The 21,014-nt window shown below is 35.7% G+C and overlaps 1 protein-coding gene across 3 annotated transcripts in view; it reads left to right on the top strand.

The window, feature by feature from the left end:
* Positions 1–21,014, top strand: part of MTREX (Mtr4 exosome RNA helicase) — a 130,985-nt gene that overhangs the window by 86,167 nt on the left and 23,804 nt on the right. For all 3 annotated transcript variants that reach the window (XM_082457589.1, XM_082457588.1, XM_082457590.1), the window contains 3 exons: positions 7,759–7,887; positions 16,435–16,545; positions 17,707–17,895. In XM_082457589.1, the coding sequence (XP_082313715.1) occupies positions 7,759–7,887; positions 16,435–16,545; positions 17,707–17,895 (429 nt within the window). The remainder of the gene's footprint in view (positions 1–7,758; positions 7,888–16,434; positions 16,546–17,706; positions 17,896–21,014) is intronic.

Here is a 21,014-nt window from a genome sequence, read left to right as displayed (position 1 = left end):
TAGAATTTTATGTTTGGGAAGTTTGTCAAAAATATCAAAAGGTTTCAAAACACTTGGTAAAATCACTGTGAAACAATACTTGTTCACTTAACCAGAGTGATAAAAGATTTCACAAACAAATACAGATCACTTAAAGGCAAAGAAACTCATACAATCTGTTATCAAAAGCAGTACTCCAAGAAGACTTTGTTCTCTAACAGAGAGGAACCAAACCCAGTGTTGCACCAGCCTACTTTTGATAACAAAATCCATTTATGTAAATTTATGTAAATCAAATTTAATCTAATCCCAGCCTGACCATGTACAAAACTCCTTTTCAGGGTTCCTTTTACAAACCTTCCACAGTTTTCTGTACTCTTATTAGTTTGTCCCTTATTTTTTCATCTTGAAACAACTGGCTCTAGGACAAAACATTCTTTCCGCTTAACAAAATATATTTTCATTCCTCATGCCTTCTTTTGCATACATTTCATTTTCCTTACATACTGAAATGTTTCCCTTACTATCTTTAGTAACTTTAACTACATATTACTATTTTAACCCTTAAAAACCTTAATCTCTAGCAAAAACCAACAAGCAGCAAGTAACTGTGAACTTTTTGTCATACCAGCATTTCCTGGTTGGAATATTCCATAACCTAGAAACATCCATCTTCTCATAGCATAATTTCTTTCCTCAATGTGGTGTAAGATGTGTCTAATAAACCCAAATTAGTTCCCTCTTGTAAGGAGACAGAGGTAGGTAAATTTAGACCTGTTTAGCAATTAATGTTCTAGTGTTTTATCTTATTTGAAATAACTTGGGTATTCAGTGAATTCCCATCATTTAATTTAACTTAGCAAAATTCAAATTACCAAAAATCTGGAAAAACTATCTTAGAGAGACATACCCAAAGCATAATTATTCCTAAAAGTGTTCACCTGAAAACTCTTATGTCATTTACCTTTATTTTGTAACTTATGAAAATCATACCAAGTTAAATTTTTTCTTGCTGACAAACTCTGTAACAGAAATAACATGAATTTATTGGTCTTCAGTAAACCTAGGTACAATAAAAGTCAGACATGTCTGTATTGATATTTCCTAGATCATGTGAACCTGAAATTCATTCTGGCCAGTTTCTTTTATATTTAGAAATATTTAGTTTATAAGCACTTACTTTTAAGTCGATTAAGTAGAACTCTTTTATAAGTTTAATTTTGGTAATGTTTTCCAGAGGTAGAGACATCTCATATATATAATGTACACACATACATATAAACAGACAAAATCAGAGATCTCACAGCTTCACTTTAAAAAGTTAGTTAAGGGGGCCTCCCTGGTGGCGCAGTGGTTGAGAATCTGCCTGCCAGTGCAGGGGACACGGGTTCGAGCCCTGGTCTGGGAAGATCCCACATGCCGCTGAGCAACTAGGCCCGTGAGCCACAATTACTGAGCCTGCGCGTCTGGAGCCTGTGCTCCGCAACAAGAGAGGCCGCGATAGTGAGAGGCCCGCGCACCGCGATGAAGAGTGGCCCCCGCTTGCCGCAACTGGAGAAAGCCCTCGCGCAGAAAGGAGGACCCAACACAGCCATAAATAAATAAATAAATTAATTAATTGAAAGGTTAGTTAAGAATCAGGTATTAAAATATAAACTTACTAGTTTATAAATAACAGTTGGAATAAGTTAAATTTGCTGAGATGAGTAGGGCTTCACTATTTGTGGAAAAGGCTTTTAAGATTTGTATTTGTCCTTGATAAACTGTTACGGAGGCTATGAATTAGATTTTGGGTGAGGGAGCCTTTCCAGAGACTTGAGCTTAAAAAGTCCTACCTCCCCCACCCCGTGGCCTTTTTCTTCTAGGTTTCAGGTTTTACCAGACTGAGCTAATTTGACTCACTTTCAAGTCACTGTGGGCTGTATTTACATTTCTAATTTGTAGAGATTTACAAGACAAAGACAGTTGCTTTTAATTCTCTGAAGAACTGGTCTTCTGCCAAAATTATATTAAAGATTGATTTGCCCAACTATATTTTATTTAATTTGCTTTTTTTTAATATCAGAAGATTTCCAACCAAACTGAAAATTGAGTTCTATGTTCTAGAACTTTATGGTTCAATTTTTCATGCCTTCAAAGGCTTGCATAAGGCATTTAACAAAGACCCTCTTTCTGATTGCATAGGTTAGACCCAGAGCAAAATCTTTATTCTTCTTATTAGCCCCTGAATATTAGCTCCCAGTCTTGTACCATATTGAGGAAAGAAGATGGATATTTCTAGAGTTTATGGAATATTCCAATTAGGAAATGCTGGTATGCCAAACAGTTCACAATTTTACTTGCTGCTTGTTGGTTTTCACTAGAGTTTAAGGTATTTAAGTGTTCCTTTTACTGTGTGGGTTCAGGTAACCCTACTGGTTTCTGTTAGTATGTTTAATTAATATTGTCTGAAGGGCAGATTTATATGCCCTGTCCTGTACTTCCAGGCAGGGGACGCATTCCCCAGTGAAACATGTCTATCTCACAATATAATTAGGCAAAAGAGATGTAACCATCTTACATAAGATCTATTTAAATATACCAAATTTTATAAACTTTATCTCAGTTCTGTCAACTTTTGTACCTTTAACTTTAGTTTGTATTAGGGCACTGTCAACATACCTTTGTCTTGTAAGGAGTCCAGAAACTTTTCTTTTTATCCCAACCATTTAATCTTTTTATATAAAAGGCTTTGGGATTCCCAATGAGATGTTGAGACAAAGGACTCAGGCCCCTTTGTTGATTTTTTTTAACTTGATTAATTGGCCCAAGCAATTGTTGGTCAGTTATCTCAGTGCAATTTTTTCAGACTTTTTTTTACCCCAGACTTGTTTGGAGCCCTTTAATGTTGGGGACCAATAGGGGGGTTCCTTTGACCCATCCAATCTTAGGTAGTGTTGTATCAGAACCTTTTGTTTTAATCCCATTAACATCCATTTTATTTATTCTGTTTTAAAATAACCATGTAAAAATTTATCCATTTGGGACAAGGCCCTTTAAAATTTCTACCTTTTTGTGAAGAAGTCTCTAGACTTTTTCTTCAGTTTTTTTCTTACTTCCCTGTTAATCAACCTAATTAACATGAATTATCCTAGTGTTTTTATTAGCATCTGTAAGACCCATGAAGGGAAAGCAGAGTGCACAAATAAAGCTTCCCAAGCCATGTTTTCTTTTCGTTTGGGTTAAATTAAAGGAGTTCTCAGGTTAGCCATTTTATCTTTTTCAACCTTCTGATTTGATTTTTTCATAGGTACCAATAGAACAGCTGTTTATAATGAGAGCTCTAAAAATTTACCAGTTTAGAAGTTTCTCAAATTTAAAAGATCCATCATCTGGCCATTAACGAGATATATCTTAATAGGGACTCAAACCAATAAAATGCAAGAGGCATGCCCACATGACAGTGTGAAGCAAGCCACCTAAACAAAATCCAGAAAATTTACTCCCCACAATAGTAAAAGACCTTCGTTGTACAGGCTGATACAAGGAAGGTTAAGATGGCAGAAAGCCCCCTGAAAGTTGGCACAGTCAGACAAAAGATTGCTCAGAATCCCAGTCTGTTCAATGGGCTGCGAAATGTACACCATATGTGTACTTTATGGATGGCAGAGACCAAGTTCTCAGAACACACACACACACACACACACACACACACTCACACACAGTGCTGAAGAAGATTGGGTAGAACATTTACCTCTCAAAGACACGGAAAGATAAATGCAGGTTCCCACTAAAAGGACTTTTTCTTTACGGTCAGAATTCTGAAAATATGTTTTATCAAGCTGGATTTCTCTAACTTAACTGCATATGCAATAAAAGAGCCCCCATCTTAGTCATTTTCAAGGCAAGATTTCCTTTAATCCCCAATTAAAGTACTTGTAAGTGTAAGTTTTGCATGTACATAAGCCTGGTAATTTGTCACTCCTTTTGTTTTGAAAGTTTTGTTCCCTGTTCTGAGGTCAGTTTGTTGAGATAAAGTAGGTAGTGACAATCCTGTGGTGGGCCAGGGTGCTGTTTGTGAGCTTAACTGCTCTAGGTTTTACCCTGGAGCTGTTTTAGCTCTCTTACGTGTCTCAGTTTTTCCCGGCAGTATCCTGAGACCACTGTGGGTGCTCAGATCATGGAGTGACCAACTCTTATGCATATCCCCCGCAGAGCAAATTTTTAATTAAAGTGAGTGGGTTTCCCTGTAGGGGCAGCCGCATATTATGAGGGCTTGCCTCCACCACTCCCACAAGCGTCTTAGTTGCCTGAAAAGCCGTTGCCACCTGGGAGGAGATGTTCCTTTTACGGAGCAGAAAGCTCTCATGAGATACCTCACTTTTATTACAATAAACTGTTAAAGTAGCCAATTCAAGGAAAAATGACAAGCCAGTCTTCTACCTAATAACGCACTCCAACCTTACTCAGTGTCTTTCAGCTGAGCAGAGTCTTCCCAGTGTCTTTCAACGGAGGATAACCAACTCAGTGTCTGAACTAAGCAAAAGTCTTCCCAGTGTCTTTCAGCTGAGGTTAACCTGCTCAGTGTCTAAACTGAGCAAAAATCTCCCCAGTATCTTTCAACTGAGGGTGAACCAGGTACCTCTTCTTGAAACAAAGTTTCAAAGATAACCTGCTCCTCCAAAGAGGAGACTTCGGAGATTCGAGAACCAGGAGATAAACTGGAGATTAAATAAAACGTAGGAGATTCGAGAACCAAAAGAGACTCACCCAAATTTGTCTGGACTCTCCGAGGAGGCAGACAGGCCCAAGTGGCCTCAGCTGGTACCAAGGCTCCGGATCCTCATATAGTTCAGGCAAAGGAGAGAAGTCTGCTCTGGGTCCCTTTGTTAGTCGCCGAAACAGTCGACTGAAAAAAAATTGCACAACCTAAAAGTTGAGAATTATGTTTTATTCGGCAGACTTACTGAGACCTTAAGCCCGGGAAACAGCCTCTCAGATAGCTTTGAGGGACTGTTTTGAAGAGGTAAGGGAGGAGCCAGGATATATAGGAGTTTTTGCAGACAAGCAAAAACTAGGTAGTCAGAACATCAAAAGACACCTCAAGTTAATGAATTTAACACTTTTCCATGTATCGGAAGATGCAAGCGTCTGGGCTTATTGAAATTGTTCCTTTGATATGCACCTTAACTGCCCTGTTTTTCTCCATCCTGTATCCCCTCAGAGTATACCATTGGGGGTGGCTGCAGAGGCTGATAGCTTGATGGCAAGCAGCCTGTTTATCTTGATCCTAAGCTCCCCTCAGGATGCACCGTCAGGGGTGGCTTCAGTGGCTGATGGCTGCAGCATTCTTTGCTCACTGATACGGCAGGTGACATGACATCCTTTGTCCACAGAGGGAAAGTACATACTGATGAAGAAAATATTTTGAAGCATTTTAAGGAGATAAAAATTCATTGTCAATATTTATTTTGTATTTGTTTCTTTACATTCTATAATCTTGAGATTATCAAAAGAGTTTCCATAGTAACACTTGAGAATATCTCTGTAATGTTGTAAATGGTTTTGGTGGTTCTACAAAGATAATTATGTATGAGATGATAGGGAGAATATTAAGTTTATAAATAAAATCTACAGAATTGGAATTAAAGCCAATAACAGAGTTCTAGATTGTCTAGACACATTAAAGATTCTTCATAAATCTTAGGTTATTTTTGTCCAAATACTCGTATGTCCTATAACACCTTGTAGTTAATTTATTTATCATATTGTGAAATGCATCTTATTTAGAGGGGTTTTTTCCCCTCTGGAAAGCTAAATATTATAATCACTGATTCTCCTTATGGTTCTTGGCCCCTTGGAAGAGTTAACAGTTGGTCATAACTATTTACCTCATTTTAAAACTCATTTTGTATTAACTAAGAGAGAGATATGTATATATGCGTGTGTGTGTGTGTATATATATATATACACACACACATAATCTTTTCAGATACAAGTCTAATTGAAAATACTGTCTTTGAATCTGTATCAAGCTGAAAAATGTTTGAAAACTTCTTTAAAAATAACCATATTTTGAATAAAAATATGTGCCGAGAAAAAACTAGTTTTCTTTTTGAATTGGAAAATGGAGCTTATGCTTTCTTTGAGTAAATTTGTACTCAGAAGTTTAAGATAATTATGATTATATTTTTGGTTTGTTTTGGAAATATATTTTACTATTCTGAGGCAGATTGATAGTTTTATTACAGGAATAGATTGTAGGAATGGATTCATGGTCATTTCTTGACAGTTTTTCATTTTTGCACAGGAAGTGTGCAGGCGGGGGTGGGAGGAGAACAAATCATCACTTCTTGCCATGTTCCCCTCTCAGTCAAAATAACTCTCCCTTAAGGGGACTCTGCCTACATTGTTGGTGGGAATGTAAATTGGTGCAGCCACTATGGAAAACAATATGGAGGTTCCTCAGAAACTAAAAATAGAGTTGCCATATGATCCAGCAATCTGGGCATATATCCGAACAAAATTATAATTAAAAAAGATACATACACCCCTATGTTCATTGCAGCACTATTCACAGTAGTCAAGACATGGAAACCTAAATGTCCATCAACAGATAAATGAATAAAGTGTGGTATGTATATTGATACAATGGGATGCTGCTCAGTCATTAAAAAAAAAACAAAAACAAAATAGTGAACAAAATAATGCCATTTGCAACAACATGGATGGAACTAGAGATTATCATACTAAGTGAAGTAAATCAGACAGAGAAAGACAAATATCATATGGTATCACTTATATGTGGAATCTAAAATATGACATAAGTGAACCTATCTATGAAACAGAAACAGACTCACAGACATAGAGAACAGACTTATGGTCTGACTTGTGGTCTGGGGAGGGATGGAATGGGAGTTTGGAGTTAGATGCAAACTATTATATATGGAATGGATGAACAACAAGGTCTTACTGTATAGCACAGGGAACTATATTCAATATCTTGTGATAAACCATAATGGAAAAGAATATAAAAAAGTATTTATATATATGTATAACTGAACCACTTTGCTGTGCAGCAGAAATTAACACATTGTAAATCAGCTATACTTCAATTTTTTAAAAAAACTTATCCCTTTATCTAATTTTATGCAAAAGAGATTATTCAAATATTGAATTAAAAAGCAAAGAGGAATTCTTTACTGAAGAAAAAAGTCTTCTATTACTATTTGAAAAATGTTGCTCTCAAACATAAATTGTCATAGTGCAGAAGATGTGATTAGTGTTAGGTCTTTGAGAATCATGTTTTTATTAGAGAATATAAAAGACTAAAAGACTTTTAATGAAATGATATGAAACCACAGAGTAGAGGTGCCAGTATACTAAGCAATAAAATAATCTGCTCTGAATATATTTTTCATCTTGTTTAATTAAGGTTATTTGAAGATACATACTCATTTTCTGATACTGATAATTCCTTTTGGTTTCTTTTTCTAATTCTGGCATAACATGAAATAAAATTATAAACTGATCATTAGAAACTTAAAATGGCATATCAGTTGACAGTGATCATAACATTTAAATTTGTAATTATCAAGTAATTTCTGTGTTTTTTCATCCAGTGGAGCATGTTGAAGGATGAAAAGAGACAGGCTTCATTTCATGAAATTAACATTTATTGTGCATTACGTAAGTCATAGTGCTAAATACTGAGAACATAGTTCCTGTACACATGGAACTTAAAATTTGTGTGCCAGTTTTTAAGAATTAATAAACTTCTTTTATCCTGTTTTTTTCTAGCCTAATTCTGGTGAACTGGATCCTTTATATGTAGTGGAAGTACTTCTGCGCTGTAGCAAAGAGAGCTTGAAAAATTCAGCTACTGAGGCTGCAAAACCAGCTAAGTCTGATGAGAAAGGAGAGATGCAGGTTTGTACTTTATTTTTCATTTTCAGATTTCACATATTTTGTACATTATTTATAATCACTAGCTTTCCTGAGTGTGATTATAATGAACATACTGTCATGATTTCCTAATTGGAAGTTTTCAAGGTATGTGAAAGCCATCTAACCCCAGTAGGACGATTAATCTCCTTATCAGATTATGGCAAGGTAATTAGTGACAAAGTGAAAGATAAAGAGAATTTAATAATTTAAATTTTCACATGAAGCTGGAATTTACCTGAGCTAAAAAAGATGTTTTATCATTATTTTGCGATTGTATCATTTTACACTTTATTCCATCCATATTGTTTATTACCTTCCTGTGAAAATAATGATTGAAAATAATGAGCCAGTGTTTTGATAATGAAAAAGTTCTACCTGTTTCCTTAAAATCGTTTAATTTACATGTGCTTTTAATTAAATGCAAAACATTCAGCTTGCCACATGAGATACACATATTACTTAAATGTCTCCTATTTTATTTCATTTTAAAATAATTAATATAGAATAATTGTAGGTAAGCCTTACTGTGGAGAGTCCAAGTATCTATTTGAAGAGTAATATCATACTGAAATTTTGTTATTTTTAAACACTGCTTTAAGTATATGGTGTATTGGCTAGGTCTTTTAGGAAATGTCATTGTAATGATACTTGTCATAACAGGCTTTGGTTTGTGGAAAGTAAAATCTGCCACTGTAGCATCATTGGCTGCTGCTTTGCATCAGTGAAATGAATGTGAGATTCAAAGCTGACAGTATTTAAAAAGACTGTTTATTATTAAACATTTTAAAATAATGATTTAAAAGTCTAGTTATTTATAATTCTGAATACCAGCTAGCCTTTGATCTTTGTTCCTCACTCTTCTAATTTGCTCTCCTCCAGAATTCCACCACCATTGAAACTTACATGATTTACTTTTCCCTAACATTTATTTTGTCAACTGACTGCCTAACTAAAATTAGGCTAAAATTCCCACAATTTGGCATATAGTCATTGTGGCCAAAGGAATCTTTGAACTTGGAATGGCAAATCTGTGGCATGCATCGCAACATTCTCCTTCTCTCGTGGCAGATATTAATAATAAGTCATGGGCCCCTTTTACACTCAAAGCTTATTAGACTCTTGCTGAGAAAATGATCTAATGAGTAATTCATTGGAGTTAGTATTTTAGGTGAAACCTGTTTGTTGTCTGCTGTGTTCTAGGCCCAAATTTTATTAAGCATGAGCATCTGTGCCTGTTTTACTTAAAGATACTGAGAAGCTTTGCAGTACTTACTAATATGATTTTGTTGAGTTCAATAGACAGTCTCTACAGGGAAGTCTTCACTGTACCCTGGGCAAAACTGAGTGTCTCTCCTCTGCTGAATAACATTTTTTTATTCAGTTTATTTCAGCATATGCTGCTAAGGAAATTAAGGTGGGGATGTGTAAGCATGAATTATATATGTAGTCTCTGACTTAAAGGGGTTTAGAACTATGGAGGGAGCATTTTTTGCTCAGAGAGGTGACCATCAAAGATACGTGTGTGTATAGTCTTATAAAAGAAGTAATGAGACTTAGGCAAATTTGTAGGAATATTAGAACTTTTTTCAGACAAAAATTGCATTCCTAGCTGTGGAAGCAACATGTGCAGAGTACAAAACATCCCTCTTTAAAAATAACTCCAAGACGAAATTGGGTCATTTGTAGAGACTTGGATGGATCTGGAGACTGTCATACAGAGTGAAGTAAGTCAGAAAGAGAAAAACAAATATCGTATATTAACGCATATATGTGGAACCTAGAAAAATGGTACAGATGAACCAGTTTGCAGGGCAGAAAATGAGACACAGATGTAGAGAACAAACGTATGGACACCAAGCAGGGAAAGCGGTGGGGTGGTGGGGATGGTGGTGTGATGAATTGGGTGATTGGGATTGACATGTATACACTGATGTGTATAAAATTGATGACTAATAAGAAAAAAAAAAAGCAAGTAACTAAAAAAAAAATAATAAATTTTTATATTGATTACATGTTGAAATGGTAATATTTTTAATGTATTGGTTAAATAATATATTTTTAAAAATTAAAAAAAAACCTCCAAGTTGTTCTGTCTATATGGTTGAATGACAAAGGCATAGAATAAAACAGGGAGGAGAACTATACCTTAAGAAATGGGATATGTATATAATATTATTTGCTTTTGCAAATTAATATTTTGAGTAGGAATCCTGGACACAGGGAAATAACGCCACAGGCAGTTTATAAGGAAATCTCACCTCTCAACTGCCATGATTGTGTAGCACTATTTAGGGTAGGTTTGAACCCAATTTCCTTTACATGAGATATGAGGAGGAAGTAGAATTTCCATAGTTATCTTTCCCTCCTCTAACTTTGAGTGTGTGTAATGTCAAATTTAGCTTTTGATCAGCCTTTGTATAAGACTACTTTCTGAAGTGACTTTTTCTTTTACCTGTGAAATAAATCTTGAATTTATTTTTCCAGAAAAACAAAATGGCTTAGAATATAGCTAGCTTTGGATAACAGTTGATTAGTAGAGGTTAACACTTCCGACAATGTATTCTAAAAATTGCTCTAGTCACTGTGGCTTTGCCAGCTTCAAGTGTTTCTGACCACTGCCCCTTATCACAGCCATTTCATAAGAGTTAAATGAGACTCAGTGTCAGGAAATAAAGACCATAATTACAAAGTCTAGAATATTGATTTCTGTTTTGTTTCTCTAGGCAAAGAATTCTCTAGAATCATTCAGCATTAGATTAAAACATCTATAAAAGGACATAGAATAGAAGGTTACAGATCACAACTATACACTTAGGCTATCTAAAAACTACTTGAGAGTCAAAATACCCTTTAATAGTGGTGATAGAATGAGATTTAGCAGTTTTTTCACTTTAGAAGTTTGCATCAAAAGTGTACTATTACAAATTGAAATCAGATTTTTTTATTTTAAATAAACTTTGAACATATTTAAAATAGCTGATTTAAACTCTATTAAGTGCAGTAGCTGGACTTCCTCAGTGACAGTTTCTGTTGACTGCTCTTTTTCCCTGTATATGCACCATATTTTGTCGTTTCTTTACATATTTTGTAATTTTTTTTTAAATTGAACATTTTATATAATATAACATGGCAACTTTGGAAATTAAACCTAAGTTTCTTTATGTTGCTATTTGTTGTAGTTTGTTTGCTTGCTTGTTTGTTTTGTAGACTTTTCTGAATTAATTCTGTTAATTAAGTCTCTATTTTTTGTTGTGCATGGCCACTGAAGTCCCTGCTTAGTTAGCTTAGTGGTCAGCTAATAATTAGACAAAAACTTTCTTAAATGCCCATAACCATTAAGTCCACCAGTCTCTGCTTAGGGACTCTGCATGCATATTGTAGCATGCCTTTAACACTTAGCCAGAGAGTTGACAGCACTACCTTAGCCTTCACTTCCTGTGTGTTCAGTCTTAAGGACACCCAGAGGTGGGAGTTTAGGGCCTTCTCTTTTTTTTGGAGTGTGAACACAGCCCTACACATGCATGAGGCCTTCTACGTTTCTAGTTTTCTAGGAGCGCCTTTCACATCTCCCTATGGTCATCTTACTCTCCATCTTTTCTTTTCTTTTCTTTTTTTTAAGCTTTTTGGTTAACCTGTTATTTGTCCTGTTATCCACCACCTCAAAGTCATGATGTTAAACAATTGCCTCTTACTATTTTTAACAGATGCCCCTAGGGAAAAGGTTGTTTGCACTGGGCAAGCCCTGGGTCAGGTCAAATAATGACCTTCTTGTGAATGAATGAAGTCTTCTAGGGGACCACCAAACAGGTGAAATACTGACAGTTCTCTGGGAATGGCCTATTGAAGTCATTTCAACCCTGTTCTGTCCCTTCCGGTGGCTGCCAGACTGATTTTCAGTGATTGCAGGCTCTTGGTTTTCAAGACTACTGTGGAGCTGAGTGGGAGAGGGAGTAGAGTAAGTTAAAACATCACAAAGCATCCAGTTCTTTGGTTTTGGGGTTTTTTTAATTAAACGCTCCTTGGATTGGTGCAAGCCTTTGTTTAATTTCCAGAGTTCTGAAGAAGTTGATTTTGACAATTGCCAGTATTCTCAACGCTTTTATGGAGAAGAGGATTTTTGGAGGTCTTTGCTCCACCTTTTTCACTGGCATTCTTCTGGATAAACTTAGAGAAAGCATCTATTACATTCAATAGATTATTACATTAGTCAGCTTTTAAATTAGATCAAGACACAAATTTAATTTTTGAAAATCTAAAATTTAATAAAAATCACATTGGTTTGAATAACTTTGTCTGCCTTGACTTGATTAAAATTCAGTTGGTTCAAAAAACATCATTCTGATTTAGATGAAAAATTCAAAAATCATATTGTGTTTTAGCTAATAGTCTTAATTGAAGAGATGACATTGGTTGAAATTTACTTAGAGTGTATTGACTTAAAGAATGTATTGACTTAAAATGTACTGACTTCTGATATTATTTACCTTATCATTTGCTTATCTTAAAAGGGGAAATTGATTTATGACAAACTTGCAAAGAAAAAGGTCTAAGAATAAAAATACTCCCTACTGTTGGCATTCTCACGCTTTTCTAATAATTGCCCTCATGATTATTTGGATTTATATAGACCGATGTTGCATCATGATGAGCCTGAATTCTAAGTTCTTTTATAAAGGTTATTAGGTTTAGAAAGTTGAATCAACTGCACAGTGCAAATATTATAGCATGTTTTTAAATCCTTGTGAGTGTAGAGATTTATAATTTCATGGCAACTATTCATTTGGTTTTTAAACATTTAAGTTCTTATTTACAGAACTTAAGTCTTAGGATCTCCCTTTCTTGTACTTAAGGAGACATTTGTAGGAGGGCCTTTATAGTTTCTTTCTTGTCATTAGTGTGAGACTTAGTTGACCATTTCTTGGATGGAACTTATTATGGGAAGCAGCATTAGAAATTGGGCAGTTTCTGTCTTCCTTCTGAATCAAGTCTTCACAGATAGTGTTTATTCTGTTTTCAAGGAAATACTTCTGCATAATGCAGCTTGTGCATAATTCAACTGCAAGTGCGTAAACCGTACAATTCTTCTCTAAAGTCAAGTGAATTATTTTTAATTTTTCTGCCACTTTGGATTGTGTACATGTACCTCAGTACAAAACAATTGTGTATTTCTCCCTCTGGATGTTGGCTACCTGGTACATCATTGACAGTTTTTCATGTCCTGAGTCTTCTCTTTCCAGCCAGCCCATGTATCTAGGATTTGTATGGATCACAAACTGGCAGCTCAAAAGCCAATTCAGTCCACATAATGTCTTCTTTAAAAGTGAATTTGACAGTTTGAGAATAAAAATAATGATAGTAAAAGATTATAATCAGATGAAAATAAAATAAGAACCCACAAGCTTATATACTCAGAATAGATACTGTAGAAGGAATGGAGATGTTAGAAGAGTCAATGTTAGACAACTACCATAAGTAATATTTGACTCAGGCAAGAAAAATCCATGGATGCTAAAACTAGTGAGTTGAAAGTTTAATGAAGGGCTTCTCTAATGGCACAGTGGTTAAGAATCCGCCTGCCATTGCAGGGACATGGGTTTGAGCCCTGGTCCGGGAAGATCCCACATGCTGCAGAGCAACTAAGCCCATGAGCCACAACTACTGAGCCTGCGCTCTAGAGCCCGCGAGCCACAACTACTGAGCCCACGTGCCACAACTACTGAAGCCTGCACGCCTAGAGCCCATGCTCTACAACAAGAGAAGCCACCACAATGAGAAGCCCATGCGCTGCAACAAGAGAAAGCCCACGCGCAGCAACGAAGACCCAATGTGGCCATTAATTAATTAATTTTAAAAATGTAAAAAAAAAAAGAAAGTTTAGTGAAGAATGGGATATTTACAAAGTCTATAAAGAATCTCCCTATAAATTTCTTATAAATTTTTTTAATATAAATTTATTTATTTATTTATATTATTTTTGGCTGCGTTGGGTCTTTGGTGCTGTGCGTGCGGGTTTCTCTAGTTGCGGCAAGCCGGGGCTACTCTTTGTTGCGGTGTGTGGGCTTCTCATTGTGGTGACTTCTCTTGTTGTGGAGCACGGGCTCTAGGCGCGCAGGCTTCAGTAGTTGTGGCACGTGGGCTCAGTAGTTGTGGCTTGCGGGCTCTAGAGCTCAGGCTCAGTAGTTGTGGCACATGGGCTTAGCTGCTCCGTAGCACGTGGGATCTTCCCAGGCCAGGGCTCAAACCGGTGTCCCTTGCATTGGCAGGCAGATTCTTAACCACTGCGCCAGCAGGGAAGCCCCAGTTTCTTATAAATTTATCTCCCTATAAATTTATTGTGAAAGGGAAAGTAGTAACTTATAGTAGAAAATGCTAGCAGATGTTACTTTAATCAAGTAATCAAAGTTACTGTCACCAATCCAGTAATGTTGACCAATGGACTGAGACCAAAAAAAAACAAAAAAAATCACTTGTGCCAAAAATACATAACCTGAATCTGATGATTCTTCATGATTACACAAACCTAAACTGAGAATCATTCTACAAAATAACTAGCCTATAGTATTCAAAAATGTCAGTGTCTTGAGAGTCACTGAAGAACTGAGAAACTGTTCCAGATTAAAGAAGAACAAAGCAATATTACAGCTAGGTTCAATGCATGATCCTAGTTTGGCTCCATAGAGTGGTGGGGGAGAAGGGAGGGCAAAAGACATTATTGGGAAAGTAGATGAAATTTTAATATGGACTGTCGATTAGATAGTATCAGTGTATCTACATTAATTTCCCTCTTTTAATACTTGTACTGTGGTTGTATGGGTGTGTATGTTTGTGTATATGTATATACATAAATATAGAGAGAGAGAATGTTGTAGCACATGGGGCAAAATACAAATAATTGGTGAATCTGAATAAAGGTATATGGGAGCTCTTTATCCTATTCTTGCAATTTTTCTGTAAATTTGAAATTATATGAAATGTTAATACCATAAAAGAACAAAAAAAGGTGGAGAGTATTCTAGATTAAAGAAGACGAAGAGACCTGACAACTAAATGTAATAAATGATCCTTGGCTGGATCCTGAAACCAAAAGTAGTAGTAGTAGTATCCTGGCTCCGAACGTAGTAGTGGTGGTGGTGGTGGTGTTGGTAGTCGTGGTAGTAGTGGTAGTAGTCTATAAAGGACATTATTGGATCAGTTGGGGAAATTTTAATATGGACTATATATTAGATGATGTATTATTGTTAAATTTTTATGATCTCATAATGTGGCTATGCAGGAGAAGGTGCTTGTTCTTAAAAGATACATGTTTAATTGGGTCCCACTGGTTTATTTTTGCTTTTATTTCTTTTGTCTTGGGAGACTGATCTAAAAAAAATATTGCCACAATTTATGTCAGAATGTTTTGCCTTTGTTCTCTTCTACGAGTTTTATGGTGTCATGTCTTATATTCAAGTCTTTAAAGCATTTTGAGTTTATTTTTGTATATGGTGTAAGGAGTGTTGTTATTTCATTGATTTAATTGCAGTCATCCAGCTTTCCCAACACCACTTGCTGAAGAAACTGTCTTTTCTCTATTGTATATTCTTGCCTCCTTTGACATAAATTAATTGACCATAGGTGTGTTGGTTTATTTCTGGGCTCTCTGTTCTGTTCCATTGTTTATCCTCATTTTTTAAATGGGGAGACTGAAGCTTAAAAACTCTAGGTGACTTGATCAATGTCACACAACTAACTGAAGACTGAATTCAAACCCAGGCAGTCTTGACTCCAGAACCCACATTCAGCCACTATACCATTTTGTTTAGTAAAACACAGTGAATATATTTGTTATCAGCAAGTGAATGACAGTTGTTTTTCCAGTGGTGATCAGTGTAAAGGTAAGGAGACCAATAAGCTGACAAAGTTGGATCTGTGAAAATGTTAACCTCTCCTCAGTTTATAGAGTCTGAATTTAAAGGGAGCAAATTTAAAGAAAGCAAATGGTATTTTTCATGGTGAGGGAAGGGTATTCTTATCAGGAGAAAGCATGGAAGAAAGTTTGAAGATATGTTTTCTTCAAGATTATGTCTAATGGAGTATACTGTTTTCTCTGCTTGAAATACCTCTTTTCAGCTCTTCATTCTGGCCCATCCAGAGATTACATGAGTCTTACGTGGCCAACTAAACCTAAATAGACCTAAATAGGAGTCTTTCCTTCCTCTGTAGTGCTATAGTACATTTAGGTATTCAAAAAATAGCAAGTACTGAGGGTGCAAAAATGAATAAAATATGGATTCTGTGTTAAGGGAATCACTTATTTTTATGTACCATTTGTTTGCCTGTTACTTAAAGGTTTGAATTTGTTTTTGCTTTTTAAATATAGTTTCTACTAAGATATAAGCTTCCACAGTGATTACTGTCTACTTTTTATACCTGTCACATATTGTAAATGCAGTTTCCTTTTAAGAATTCAAGCTAAATTTAAGAAATGGCAGAATTTGAAAACGTTCAATTTTAATTGTAACATATATATAATAACTTTTCTGTTGGTAGGTTGTTCCAGTTTTGGTGCATCTCCTGTCTGCTATCAGCAGTGTTAGGCTTTACATTCCTAAAGACCTTCGACCACTGGACAATAGACAGAGTGTTTTAAAATCAATACAGGTATACACGTTAATTTTATAAATTAAATATAAATTTTATGTAAATATAAATAGGGTTTATAACAAGGCAGCTGATTTGCTTTTAAATATATTGCTTTCTTTCAGAAAACCTATAAACACTACCAATAGTGGCAGTCATTTTTAACAAAGATAGTGGCAGCAGATCTATATGTAGACTGTCCTCTCTTTGAATCTAGCAACAAAGTCAGGCTAAAGGAGGGCTCACAGAGGAAAACATGGCCACTATTGTATGTTAAATATGTTTTGCTTTATTCGTTATGAATGAAAATAACTATAGAGTGTATTTAAAGTTTTATGTATAAAATCATGTGCCAGGACTTTTAACTACTTTATAGTATAGTTAATACATGGATGAAATAGTTTTATTTTCAATAGGAAAAAATAAGATTTTATAGAAAATTTTATTTTCCGGTAGGAAAATAAAAAGGCACTTTGTTAGTTGGTTTAATTGGTTAGTCAATAAATATTTGAAAAGGATTTACTATGTAGTGAAGGCTATGTACTAAAATCTGAGAAAGCAGGATGCTTTCAGTGTACAGTAGGAATTTTTAAGCTGTGGTCCATGGATGGGCTTCTTGAAATGAATAATTCTCTTGACAGTTTTATAAAAAGTTTTTGTGGGTAACTCCCCCTGCCTTTTTTTATTTCTAACTGGCCAAATCCTATCTTACCTTTAAGCCTTATCCAAGACCCTGAAAGTCTCCCAGTGGGATACCAGCCTATAGTGACCTATCTCTTCCCTGAACTCACATGTTCATTATATTTAATAGTCAAATCATGTTACAAAAAGTTTAGTGATGGGGATCTGGACCCTTTGAAAGTTTATATCTTTCAGCTCAGTAGTGCCCTCCCTAGGCATCAGCCCCAAAGAAGTAATCAGAATATTGAAAACATTTACACTTGAGATGTTCAATACAGGATTATTTATAATGGCAAGAAGTTACAACAACCTAAATACACAATGATGGGCTTTATCAGTAAATTGTGCTGCATACAGAACTATTAAACTTTAAATATTAGAATTATTAATAAATTATAATACATGTCTGTACATAGAAAAAACATAAAAGGAAGTATTTAGTTTAGGCTTAACTAATTTTGTATGTAAGATGAAAAATGAATTTTAAATATTTTGTTTCAGGAAGTTCAGAAACGTTTTCCTGATGGTGTTCCCTTATTAGATCCTATTGATGACATGGGCATTCAAGATCAAGGCCTGAAAAAAGTCATCCAGAAAGTAGAGGCTTTTGAGCATCGAATGTATTCTCATCCACTTCACAATGATCCAAATTTGGAAACTGTGTATACGCTTTGTGAAAAAAAAGCACAGGTATGGCAGAAACTCTTTTATCATAGAATTCTAAGTATTTCACTATATAAGTGAGTATATATTTTTCATTTTCTTTTCCTATTGGTTTCATCAGCTAAAGCAGGAAAATGTCTAGCTATCTTTTAAGTAAACTATCAACTCTTACCAGTAAAAAAGTTGATCACTTTAATTGAGATGCCATTCACATAGCATAGCCTCCCCCCGCTTTTAATGCATACAATTCAGTGGTTTTTAGTATATTCACAGATATCTGCAACTATAACCACTGTCTAATTCCAGAACATTCTCATCACCCCAAAAAGAAGCCTCATACCAATTAGCAGTCACTCCCCCTTTCCCTACCCTCCAGCCACTGGCAACTACAAATCTCCTTTCTGCCTCTATGGATTTGCCTATTCTGGAGATTTCATATTAAAAAAATCATACAATATGTGGCCTCTGTGTTTGCCTTCTTCCACTTAGCTAATATCTTCAAGATTCATCCATGATGTAGCATGAATTTGTATTTTATTCTTTTTTATGGCCAAAAAATATTCCATTGTATATATATACCACATTCTGTTTAACCACTCATCAGTTGATGAACATTTGGAGTTTTTCCACTTTTTGGCTATTATGAATAATGCTGCTATGAACATTTATGTACACATTTTTGTGTGGACATATCTTTTCATTTCCCCTGGGTGGAATTGGCATAGAAATGCAGGTCAGTGAGTAACTCTGTGTTTAACTCTATGTTTAACTTTTTGAGAAACTGCCAAACTGTGTTCCAAAGTGGCTGCACCATTTTACCTTCTCACCAGCAATATATTAAAGTTCCAGTTTCTCCACATCTTCACCAATATTTGTTTCGTCTGTATTTTTAATTATAGCCATCCTAGTGGTATGAAGTAGTAGTTCACCTTTTTAGGCTAACTAGCTATATTCTCTAACCAGTAAAAGCATTCTTACAGCCATTCTGAATAATGAATTTAGAAAAAGCTTTTTGAAATGAACACATTTCTTTCCACTGTCCACTTCTCTTCAATAGAATCTTTTGTATCTACAAATGTCACTTCCTCCTTGAAGTTTATAACTCCTTGCTATTATGCTTTTTCAGCTTTTATCACATGCTGCTTTTATCATGTTTGTCTTCTTGTCTCACAAACTAGATTTTAAGCTCCTTAGGCTCAGGTGTTTCATCTTAGCTTATTTGTACTCTTCCATATTTCCCATAATGATCTATTTTTATAAAGTAGATGCCTAGTATTTATTGAATAAATAATATAAGTAGAAACTTCTTGGCTTAATAGAGTAATGTGTTCAGTTCATAGTTTTACAGCACTGCCCCTTTCTAGCTTTTTGTGTGCTAACATGATGTGGCCCTGTGCCATGTTGGGCACAGCAGGTGTGTTCTCAGTGAACATGTAGCACACCATGCTGTGGCCCACCATGAAGGTTTCTTCTCAAGATGAGGAAACTGAGACACAAAAAGCTTGAGTATACTCAGTTGTCATCCTGGCCTCATCTATCACCGGGACCATTGCAGCAGCTGCCTCCCTGCTTCCAGTTACTCCGTACCTGACCACCAGAATCATCCTTAACAGTTTCAACACAGGAACAGAAAGACTTGAGTTTGGTTGAGTGGTGACTGGAAAGTATCCACGGAGAAGGTGGTTTGAAGCCACAGAGAAAGGCATTATCTGAGCCACTCAAATATAACAAAAAGGCCCTAGTGTCTGGTTGAAAGACTGGCTAAATAAACTTGTTATGAAGACTGCAATACATGGAAAAAATGCTTATGCAGGAACATTAAATTTAAAAAGTAGGACCTGAAATCATTGTGGACTATGATTACAATTTAGCAAAAGTAAAAATGCACACCAGAAAAGACTGAAAGGAAAACCTTAAGTGGTTGTGTTTGGGCAGTGAGATTATAGTAGGTAATCCTACTCCCACCCACCCCCCATTGTCTGTAATGTGCTTATATTGCATTTCTTAATGAAAGAAAACTACAAAGAGTTAACAACTTAGGGGGAAAAAAACAAGTCTTTTTTTTTTTAAATGACCTCCTGACCTCCTAGCGACTGCAGGATAAATTTGACATTCCTTAGCCCTGCCTAGGAAGCCTTCAAAATCTGACCCCTCAACTGTCAACATTTTAAGTGCTCATACCCTCTGATTCAGCTTTCCCAACTTCTCGGACTGAAACTACAAAGTGAGGCAGTACAAGGATGTTCTTGTAGCATTGTTTGAAAAAGCAAATGAATGTAAACAACCTCAGTGTTCATCAGTAGAAAATTAGATACATGAATTATGCATATCCACACAGTGGGTATCAACATGGCCATTAAAAAAAATGAGGTAAATTTTTTTTTTTTTTTTAATTTACTTATTTTTGGCTGTGTTGGGTCTTCATTTCTGTGCGAGGGCTTTCTCTAGTTGCGGCGAGTGGGGGCCACTCTTCATCGCGGTGCGCGGGCCTCTCACTATCTCGGCCTCTCTTGTTGCGGAGCACAGGCTCCAGACACGCAGGCTCAGTAGTTGTGGCTCACGGGCCCAGTTGCTCCGCAGCATGTGGGATCTTCCCAGACCAGGGCTCGAACCCGTGTGCCCTGCATTGGCAGGCAGATTCTCAACCACTGCGCCACCAGGGAAGCCCAAGGTAAATTTATATGTACTTTTTGGAAAAGAAATCCTAATTGTATTGAGTGGAAAAGGAAGCTGACCTCACTTCTGTGGGAAGAGCCCCTGTACCTGTGTATTTATTCATTTACAGACATGGATATCTGTGTTCTTTTAAAGTATGTAGAAAAAGATCTAGAACAGCATTATCCAGTAGAAATATAATACAAGCCACTTAATGTAATTTAAAATTCTGTAGTAGCCACTTTAAAAAAATAGTGAAAAGAAACAGGTGAAATTAATTTTAATAAGATTTTTATTTAGCTCAATATGTCCAAAATATATTTCAACATGTAATCAGTATAAAAATTACTATGGTAAAAATTTTAAATAGTAGACTGTCTTCTACCAACCTAAAGCTTTATATGCCTCTGGGTACTTAGCACAGTCTTCTATGCTAATACAGGTGCATCTTCAATTAAAGGAATTTTAGAAGACAAATTTTTTTTTTCTGA

The sequence above is a fragment of the Balaenoptera physalus genome, assembly GCF_965194825.1.
Source record: "Balaenoptera physalus genome assembly, chromosome: 3".
NCBI classification, from domain to species: domain Eukaryota; kingdom Metazoa; phylum Chordata; class Mammalia; order Artiodactyla; family Balaenopteridae; genus Balaenoptera; species Balaenoptera physalus.
Note: the sequence above shows the minus strand (reverse complement) of the source record. Positions and strands in the feature narration are given on the sequence as shown.